Source organism: Monodelphis domestica, chromosome 1, assembly GCF_027887165.1.
Source record: "Monodelphis domestica isolate mMonDom1 chromosome 1, mMonDom1.pri, whole genome shotgun sequence".
NCBI classification, from domain to species: domain Eukaryota; kingdom Metazoa; phylum Chordata; class Mammalia; order Didelphimorphia; family Didelphidae; genus Monodelphis; species Monodelphis domestica.
This window is the reverse complement of record NC_077227.1, coordinates 447,457,662-447,468,263: the sequence shown is the minus strand read 5'-3', so window position 1 is coordinate 447,468,263 and position 10,602 is coordinate 447,457,662. Positions and strand designations below refer to the sequence as shown.

Sequence of the window (10,602 nt, the reverse complement as noted above, 5' to 3'; positions counted from 1 at the left end):
ACCTATTATCTGATTTAGTATTGCAGAAAAACATGCAGGGAGGTAATCCTTGAATTAAACAGTTTTTTTTCACAGCCTTCCAAGATGACCACACACCATTTGTACAACAGAAGTTGGTGTCCTCATGCTGAGCAAACAATAGGGAGCCATCCTGTCTTTGAATAGGATCAGTTAGTTTGGAGTTGGAGATTTTTATGTTTAATTTACAAATGGATCCCTGTGAGAAGAAATCTGAGCAACCAGTAGAAACAAACATGAAATAAAAGGATTTTATAATGAAAGGTTCAGTACAATCTGTTAAACAATTGAGAGCGTTAACAGCAAACTGTTTTTTAAAGGCATTCAAAAAAGGAGAATTGCAAAGCATTTCCAAACTTTAAAGCAAGAGTTATTTCTTATGGGATTGGTGGTACACTTCCTTTTAACTGCTCATCTTTCTTCATGTTGATGTTTAATCAGCAATGTAAATCTGGTACCAGTTTTACAGATATAAAGAGAACACTTTTAATGAAATATTTAGAGAGTAATTTTACCATTCAGCTCACAGTGAAATATATTCTTTGATTAGTGGAATGGGAGCTGGGACTGCATTCTTTAACTTTAAAAATAAACATGCCATGGTGTGATATATAGGCGCCAAGAAGGCTTTGTAAATGAATTATGATTATTACTTTTCTCCTGGTTTTCAAAATCTCCTTCTTTTGTGTTTAACACAGAACCTGTGATGCCGTAGGATTAGTTTCTGACATAAATAATGTTTGTCATGGGATCAAACTTAGCTCAGGTCGGAGGTAGGAGCTCCGAGGTGATTTTCAGGTTGTCAGTCTGCAGCGTGGCGATAGGCATATTTTTTTTTTCCTTGTCAACAACTGATTGGAACCTGAATGACTACAAATTAGTTTAGTGACAGAACAAACTGTCACCGATATCTCTGAATCAGTTGAAAATGAATAAGGTTGACAGGAACTTGAGAGCCTAATGAGTCCTTCGAATGGCTGCTCTGAACTTACTGGACAACTAGACAATAAGGAGTATGAAATATTGGAAATCAATACTTTGCTATGGAATTTCATGATGCCCCAATGTCTTCAGTTCATAGTATTTTATATTTTGATGGATTATCTGAAGGTGATGATTACCTAAGACACTAGACTGATAGGAAATCCTCATGCAACCTTTAAAAATTACTTGTGAGAGCCATTAATAGGGTGGAAATACCAATTCCTCTTCATGGGTAAGAGTAAATGGTTTTTAAGTGTGGAAAGGTAAAACAAAGCAATTGACATATGTTCATATATATATATATATATATATATATATATATGCCTACCCAGAGATATGAATATAGCCTCAGATGATTTTCTGTGTTTCTACTTTTTTCTAACCTTGTGGTTTTTTTGATGTTTTTAGGAGACATGGAGAAGGGTCAAACAAATCGAACCACTAAGAACAAGGATGCCCATGTCTGTGGCAGGTGCTGTGCTGAGTTCTTTGAATTATCAGATCTCCTGCAACACAAGAAGAGCTGCACTAAAAATCAATTAGTTTTAATTGTGAATGAAAATCCACCTTCTCCTCCCGAAACCTTTTCCCCCAGCCCACCCTCCGATAATCCTGATGAACAAATGAATGACACGGTTAATAACACTGATCAAGTAGACTGCAGTGACCTTTCAGAACACAGCAAACTTGACAGGGAAGAGTCCATGGAAATGCAGGCCTCTGGCACGAACAAAAGCAGCAGTGGTCCCAGCAGCATTAACAGTAGTATTCTCCCAAGCAGCCACAGCTCTTCCATGGGTACCTCAGCTATCACAACCTCTCTACCTCAGCTAGGGGATCTGACGACACTGGGCAACTTTTCTGTGATCAACAGTAACGTCATCATAGAAAATCTCCAGAGCACGAAGGTGGCAGTGGCCCAGTTCTCCCAGGAAGCAAGGTGCAACGGGGCGTCCAGTGGTAAGCTGGCCATCCCAGCCCTCATGGAGCAGCTCTTGGCTTTGCAACAGCAGCAGATCCACCAGTTACAACTGATAGAGCAAATCCGTCACCAAATACTGCTGTTGGCTTCCCAAAATGCAGATATGCCAACATCTTCTAGTCCTTCTCAAGGTACTTTACGAACATCTGCCAACCCCTTGTCCACGCTAAGCTCCCATTTATCCCAGCAGCTGGCAGCAGCAGCTGGATTAGCACAGAGCCTTGCTAGTCAATCTGCCAGCATCAGTGGTGTGAAACAGCTACCCCCCATACAGCTACCTCAGAGCAGTCCTGGCAACACGATCATCCCATCCAGCAGTGGCTCTTCTCCAAATCTTAACATATTGGCAGCAGCAGTTACAACTCCGTCCTCAGAAAAAGTGGTTTCGAGCGCTGGTGGCTCCCAAGTTAGCAACCCACCAGTATCAGCATCCTCACCAGCTTTTGCAATAAGCAGTTTATTAAGTCCTGCATCTAATCCACTTCTACCTCAGCCTGCCCCTGGTAACTCTGTTTTCCCCGGACCCTTGCCCAATATTGGAACAACCGCAGAGGATTTAAACTCTCTGTCAGCCTTGGCCCAGCAAAGAAAAAGCAAGCCACCAAACGTAACTGCCTTTGAGGCGAAAAGTACTTCTGATGAGGCATTCTTCAAACACAAGTGTAAATTCTGTGCTAAAGTCTTTGGTAGTGACAGTGCCTTGCAGATCCACTTGCGTTCTCATACTGGTGAAAGGCCATTCAAATGCAACATCTGTGGGAATCGATTTTCCACAAAGGGAAATTTGAAAGTCCACTTTCAGCGCCACAAAGAGAAATACCCCCATATCCAGATGAACCCCTACCCTGTGCCTGAGCACTTGGACAATATCCCTACAAGTACAGGTATCCCATATGGGATGTCCATCCCACCTGAGAAACCTGTCACCAGCTGGCTGGACACCAAGCCAGTCCTGCCCACATTGACCACTTCAGTTGGCTTGCCACTTCCCCCCACGATCCCCAGCCTGACCCCCTTCATCAAGACTGAAGAACCAGCCCCAATACCCATCAGTCATTCTGCTGCCAGCCCACCATGTTCTGTTAAAAGTGATTCAGGAGTGGTTGAAATAGCCCCAAGGAACTCCAGTGGTCTACCTGAGGAAGCAGAGGGGTCCACTTTGCCACCATCTAACAGTAAAACGGAGGAGGGCACCCCTGTACCCAACTCACTCACAAACATGAACAATTCTGTGGGCTCCCCAGCTGCAGACTCAAGCTCCGGCAGTGTGGCCACTTTTACCAACCCTCTGATTCCTCTTATGTCAGAGCAGTTCAAGGCAAAGTTCCCTTTCGGAGGATTATTGGACTCAGCACAAGCTTCAGAGACATCAAAACTACAGCAGCTGGTAGAAAATATCGACAAAAAGGCAACGGACCCCAACGAGTGTATCATTTGCCATCGAGTTCTAAGTTGCCAGAGTGCATTGAAGATGCATTATCGGACACATACTGGGGAGAGACCATTTAAATGTAAAATCTGTGGTCGGGCCTTCACCACAAAAGGGAATCTTAAAACTCACTATAGTGTCCACCGTGCCATGCCCCCGCTTAGAGTCCAACATTCCTGCCCCATCTGCCAGAAGAAATTCACTAATGCTGTGGTACTTCAGCAGCACATCAGAATGCATATGGGGGGCCAGATTCCTAATACCCCAATCACTGAAAACTACCCTGAGTCTATGGAATCAGACACAGGTTCTTTCGATGAGAAGAACTTTGATGACCTAGACAACTTCTCAGATGAAAACATGGAAGACTGCCCCGATAGCAGCGTGCCTGATACACCCAAGTCAGCCGATGCATCCCAAGATAGCTTGTCTTCATCTCCTTTGCCTCTAGAAATGTCAAGTATTGCTGCTTTGGAAAATCAGATGAAGATGATCAATGCTGGATTGGCTGAGCAGCTTCAGGCCAGCCTCAAGTCAGTTGAGAATGGGTCTGTAGAGGGGGATGTGATGACAAATGACTCTTCCTCAGTTGGGGGTGATATGGAGAGCCAAAGTGCTGGAAGCCCTGCTATTTCAGAGTCTACCTCTTCCATGCAGGCCCTATCCCCATCCAACAGCACCCATGATTACCACAAATCACCAAGTATTGAGGAGAAGCAGCAAAGAGCATTGCCGAGCGAATTTGCCAATGGTTTATCTCCCACTCCTGTGAATGGTGGGGCTTTAGATTTGACATCTGGTCATGCAGATAAAATTATTAAAGAAGATTCATTGGGCATACTCTTCCCTTTCAGAGACCGGGGTAAATTTAAAAACACCGCATGCGACATTTGTGGCAAAACATTTGCTTGTCAGAGTGCCTTGGACATTCATTACAGAAGTCATACCAAAGAGAGACCATTTATTTGCACAGTTTGCAATCGTGGGTTTTCCACAAAGGGTAATTTGAAGCAGCATATGTTGACACATCAGATGCGAGATCTACCATCACAACTCTTCGAGCCCAGTTCCAACCTTGGCCCCAATCAGAACTCTGCAGTTATCCCTACCAACTCATTGTCATCACTCATAAAAACAGAGGTAAATGGCTTTGTGCATGGTTCTTCTCAGGACAGTAAGGACACTTCCTCAAGCCTGGTCCCATCAGGGCCTCTAACTTCATCTGCCACATCTCCAGTTCTGCTCCCAGCCCTCCCTAGGAGAACTCCCAAACAGCATTATTGCAACACATGTGGAAAGACCTTCTCTTCCTCCAGTGCTCTGCAGATCCATGAAAGAACACACACTGGAGAGAAGCCCTTTGCCTGCACTATTTGTGGGAGAGCTTTCACGACAAAAGGCAATCTAAAGGTACAGAGTAGTAGTGTCTCTCTATTCCCTAACTGTCCCCCTTCCCCTTATGATTCCTCATCCCCTCGCTTTTGTTTTTTTGTTTTAAAAAGATGTTTATTTAGTGTCATCAACCAGGCAACATATAGAGAATTACATGAAATGGGCTGCATTTGCTTAACTTTCGTATTTTGTTGCTTGCTGAATATCAGTGGTCAGTGTGCTGAATAATCTGGTACATATGCAGTGCAGTGGCCGGTTTCCATTGTCCAACTAAGTGCACCAAATGAATTGCTTTACCTACCAAATAAGACAGCCCAGCGTTGCCATGGGGTATTGATTAAGGATCTCCACATGGCCTGGGTCCTGTGTGTACTGCTGAATAATTATGAGTCTCTTTAAATGTGGACTCCTCGTTTCATTACTGTACAGCACAGTATGCTAGTTGTTGCTCCTTTTAAAGATAGTATAACCGCAGCTAATGGGTATTATGTTAATTGATTATATAACATTTCCTACTGATATGTGTTGGAAATAAAGCAAATATACTTAAGTTCTAGAGTACCAGTTGAGCACTCTTGCTGTGTACATTTTTCTGTTGACAGAGTATTTCTCTAGAGATTGCTGCCAGTAATGTGAGATGAATAATTACTTTCTGGCCATTCTGTCTGTACATGAAGCTCTCCTATGAGCAATCAGGGTGGGATACTTTCTTCCTGTCTGAAAAGGACATTTATAGGGTAAAGGGTGTCAAATACAATACTTACCATCACAATGAAAGTGGACATAACAATTCTAACCCCGAAAGTAGCTATCTGCAACTGACTGGATCGCCTGAGGCCATTATAAGCTAAATACTTGTAATAAAATAGAGTAAGCCCAGCATCCTTCCACAGGAAGAAGCAGGCCTTATGCTATAGAGGGTCGCAATAACACACACACACACACACACACACACACACACACACACACACGTTATTACCAGCTGAAGGGTGGGGATCTTATCCCCTACCTTTCCCACTGTCCTTCACATAACAAGAATAGTCATTTGGATTGCCAGCTTTGTCTAGTGTTTGGATATGAATTTAGACAGATTGGACTATTAAATCTCTCTCTCTCTCTCTCTCTCTCTCTCTCTCTCTCTCTCTCTCTCTCTCTCTCTCTCTCTCTCTCTCCCTCTCCCTCTCTTCCCCTTTTCACTTATTCTTTGCCTTTCAGGTACACATGGGCACTCACATGTGGAACAGTACCCCAGCCAGAAGAGGCAGGCGACTTTCTGTGGATGGTCCCATGACATTTCTGGGAGGCAATCCTGTAAAATTCCCAGAAATGTTCCAGAAAGATTTGGCAGCAAGGTCAGGAAATGGAGATCCTTCCAGTTTCTGGAATCAGTATGCAGCTGCACTCTCCAATGGTTTGGCCATGAAGACCAACGAGATCTCAGTCATTCAGAATGGTGGCATCCCTCCAATTCCTGGAAGCCTTGGCAATGGCAGTAGCTCACCTATTAGTGGGTTGACGGGAAGTTTGGAGAAGCTCCAGAACTCTGAACCTAATGCTCCTCTAGCTGGTCTGGAGAAAATGGCAGGCAGTGAAAATGGAAATAACTTCCGTTTTACCAGATTCGTGGAGGACAACAAAGAGATCGCAACAAGTTAAAGAGAATCAACCTTATAAATAACATTCTTACAAAAAATGCAACCTAGGGTTGCTTTCTTGTTCTTTCCTCTCCCTTCCTTCCTTTCCCTACTTCCCTTGCCCAGATCTATGAACAACATTAAGACATTTTTTGTACCACGTTCAACTTCTAGAGTCCTAAGAGAGCTTATTTATTAGTGATATAACCTTGCTTGGCAAAAAAAAAAATGCAAGCATTAACTTTGGTCTTCTGTATTTTGAACTAAATACTAATTGACTAGAGTGCTGTAAACTTGCTGTAACATTTATGGCAATTGCAAGTTGTTCTGATAGGTGACCTTATTCTGGCATTAACTTATTTTCTATATCCAGTTTAACATGAACTCTGGTGTTGATGCAATGCCTCAGTGATGCATTAGATCTCTAATAAAGTCTGTATATAAATGTACACTTTGATCCTGCTGGAAAATTTTATCAGCAAACACATTGTTTAATCTTCCAAAACAGATCTAAGGAAAGGACTGAAAAAAGCCCGACAGTACAGACTGAACAATGGTTCTTTGCAAAAGGTTCAGTTTTTGATTTTTATTATAAAATTAAAACTGCTTTAATTTTGGGGGTAGATTTAACACTTTCCGTTTTGAACTGTTATTTGTATTGTGCTTTTTACTTGAGTCGTCTTAAATGTTTAATAAGTTTCTGTACAGTAATAAGCACGCAGATTATTAGAGAAGATACAAAAGTGTTGTTTTGGTAGTTGAAACTGAGACATAACATTTTGCCTTGTAGGTATATTCATTATAGAAAATGTGCTGGAATTTCACAATGCTGCTAAGTATAGCATCTTGAACAACCTTCTGTGGAAAAATTGTAGATGCTCCTGTATATACAATAAGAAATATCACTTTCATTAAAATGTACATATGTTCCTTACAAGGTGAGCTCATCTTCTTGATCAAGGGAACAGGTATAGTGTTTGTTTATTTTGTATTAGGTATGGGAAAAAAAACTTGGACTGTTACATGCACTTTCTTGGAAAGTTGAAAGGAAAAGGGGGTCCAATTTCTTTAACATTTAATACTTACTAACAGCAGAGATACTGTAATTTTACTCGAGTAATCAAATACATTTTTTTTGCAACAGATAAAACAAAATACTGTGTCTGTGTTTTTAAGGGCTACTGGTATTTGGTCATATCCATGAATGTAGTAATTATTTTTACTTTTTCCTGAGTAGCAGTGAACTTATTGCATTTTGTGAGAGGGCTTTTTTTAAACTTAAAAATGTATGATAGACTTCTTTGAAGAAAATTGTACAAATGTTGTTCTTTTAAAAATATGTTTGGAAATAGTTATTTGCTAAAATTATTCCCTTTTTCCAGTTTGTGTATATTTTCTTTCAGTCTTTTTCTTTCCCCTCCCGAGCCCCTAAGCCAAAAGATACTAAAGGATACTTTTATCAACATCAGGTAAGTTTCCTTATGAAGGAAATTATATTTGTTTGTAGGCTAATTATGATTTCAAGGGCTAAGTTTTACATGGCTTTCGTTATTTAGTTGCTAATACAGGCTGTTCAGTACTGTTGGGAGTAGATTTCAGCAATGGAGAATTCCCAGAGTAGGGAGGATTATAAACCAGACTGATATCATTTTGTGAAAGTAAGCCTATACCGAGGAGGTCAGTTGATTATTTATTGAATTGGTCATTTGAATTCAAAAATAAGAAAAGCAATTGGACAAGCTTTAAGCATTGATGCAAGTATGTTTTAGGTAGACAAATAGGATAGTCCCCAAACTCCCATGAAAGTTTATTTTTATTCCCCTTTCCCACCCACCCTCACCCTCCATTGGTCTTTCCTTCTTGGCATTTTTTTTCTTCTTTGCCATTTTGGAGCTTTATTCTGGAGTGAGGAAAAGGGAAGGACTGGGGCTGCCTTTTCCTGAGTGTACCCATTAGTTCTGACTTAGTGGATTGTGTAACCTGCTTTTTCCATACCTCATGACTCTTTAAAAACTATTTTACTCTTTGACCTAAAAGGGCATGTTGTTGCTACTGCTGCCGAGGCAGGATGGCTTCTCGAGCTATGCTGGAAGATCCTCTGAATATCTCAAATGTCTTTAACTGAGAGCAGTACAAGCCTGTGTCCCAGGGCAACCCTAAGGAGCCAGGCTGTCTAGGGATGCCTGGCACTTGGGACCCTAATGAGGACAAACTCCTTTCAGGTTGATTCTAGCCGATAGCTTGAGAGCACTCGGGGCTGGGCGGAAGTGGGGAGGGGGCGGAATATGAGGACTCTCCCGGGTCCTGGTGTAGAAGAGGAGGGGAAGATGTGGCCTGTCCGGGAGCGGCATCATCCCCAAAGCGCTGCTTGGGACTCCCAGGTTCATGCAGCTGCTTAGGACTCGGGGTTAGTCAGGGCACACCAGCAGGGGCTGGGAAAGGAAAGGCGGGCTGTCGGCACTATTGGATGTCCGGGAGGTATGGCTCCCTCAATTTGGGAACTGAAGAGGAGGGTGTTAGGGGGAGACTGTTGTGATTGTTTAGGAAAAAGGTTTTATTGAAGAAGTGGTCGTTATTCTAGCGATTCTAGCGTAGGTTGCGTGCGTTTTATTGTGGGTATGAGCGTTTGTTGCGGTGTTCCGTGATTCGCAGAACCTTGGAAGGGGTTGCGTTTTAAACCAAATAAATCCTAACTCGACCTTGCACCCCGTAGAGAAGCGAAGTGATTTTACAGAAGGAAGGAAGTGGGCAAGAGAAGGGCTAGCTAAGCCGCTGGAGTTGTACGGCTGTGAGAGGCTTATTTCTACCTTGCCACACACCCTCGCTCTCCCCCCCCACCCCCTTCCCCCGTAAGTTCCCAGGGTCTTCCTTTTATCCCTTGAGAGAGTAAAGTGAGTAGTCCCCAAGTCCAGGATCCTACACACTACACTAGAGGCTGTAGCTGGAGCTTATTGATGCTTTTGAGAAGATAGGGAGGGGTACGATTAAGGGGTTCTGAGTTGCACAAAGTTCTAGCACAGCAGTTCTCAACCTCTCAGTTTGTAGCAATGAGAATACATAATGCATATCAGGTATTTACATTCCGAATCATAACTGTAGCAAAATTACAGTTTTGAAGTAGCCACCAAAATAATTTTTCGGTTTGGGGTCACTGCAACATGAGGAACTGTATTGCGGTGTCACAGCATTAGAAAAGTTGAGAACCACTGGTCTAGAGGATAACCTCTTTCTAAAGGCAGAGTACAGGCAGTGAAAACTGATTTCCGCTCCTTCCCCCAACTTCAAGTTTCAGTAACTCAGGTCTCCTCACTTCCAAAAGGAGGCTCCTTGACCTCACGTGGAGAGGGGGGGGGGAGGGAAGGGAGTAGGTAGGCGGGGAAGAGATACTAAAGACAATGAAGCCCCCAGAGACTGTATAAGTAGGGGTCCTCTTCCCCCTTCCCCTCTAAGGTTTCTCTATTCAAAGTGACTACAGCACTACATCCGACTTGTAAAATCCCCAGGATTTCCCACTCTTAATGCTTCCACTCTCTGAGAGCAGAGTGGACTCCCAACTGGGATGTGGGCTCTATGAACCCGAACTTCATTCCAAGGGTGACAACAGCCTTCTAGCACCCCATCTAGGGTTGAGAACCAATCTGTTAAAATTCCTGTGCCTTGTTTCCAGAGATCACAGAGCTTGGCACAGCAGGGTTTCTAGTACCTGAGTCTTTTGGGGTTTTGTATTTTTTTCTTTCTTCTGATTGGCATACTAAAAATGAGCCCTAAAAGCACCAAATGAGCTATTAACCAGTTTACAGCAGAATTCCCGAAATAAGAATGGAAATCATCTAAAAAGAAGAAACCCCCTGACTCCCTAATATTTAAATTCATTCCCCAAACAAGAAGTCCACCCCAGGTTCCCCTAAGGCACAGGATTCACCCCTCACCCCCTCCCAATTTGGTTTGCTATACACACTTTCCTTTTTTGCTGACTCTTGACACAGGCATCATAAGAGAAACAAATTATATTTTTATATTTATAAAGCAACAGGGTTTATTTTAAGGCAAAAGATGCTGAAGCACTTTCCCTTCCTTCGACATTCTTGTTTCCCCCACCTTTTCTTTACCCTTCTTCAACTTGACATTCATCAGGTTTATTTTGGAATTAGTGGTCCATAATT

The 10,602-nt window shown here is 42.6% G+C and overlaps 1 protein-coding gene across 2 annotated transcripts in view; it reads left to right on the top strand.

Annotated features, from left to right (window-relative positions):
• The window catches only part of SALL1 (spalt like transcription factor 1), a 16,522-nt gene extending 8,928 nt beyond the window's left edge, over positions 1-7,594 (top strand). For both annotated transcript variants that reach the window (XM_001371707.4, XM_056812291.1), the window contains 2 exons: positions 1,411-4,823; positions 6,021-7,594. In XM_001371707.4, the coding sequence (XP_001371744.1) occupies positions 1,411-4,823; positions 6,021-6,461 (3,854 nt within the window). In that variant the 3' untranslated portion in view covers positions 6,462-7,594. The remainder of the gene's footprint in view (positions 1-1,410; positions 4,824-6,020) is intronic.
• Positions 7,595-10,602: the final 3,008 nt, after the last annotated feature.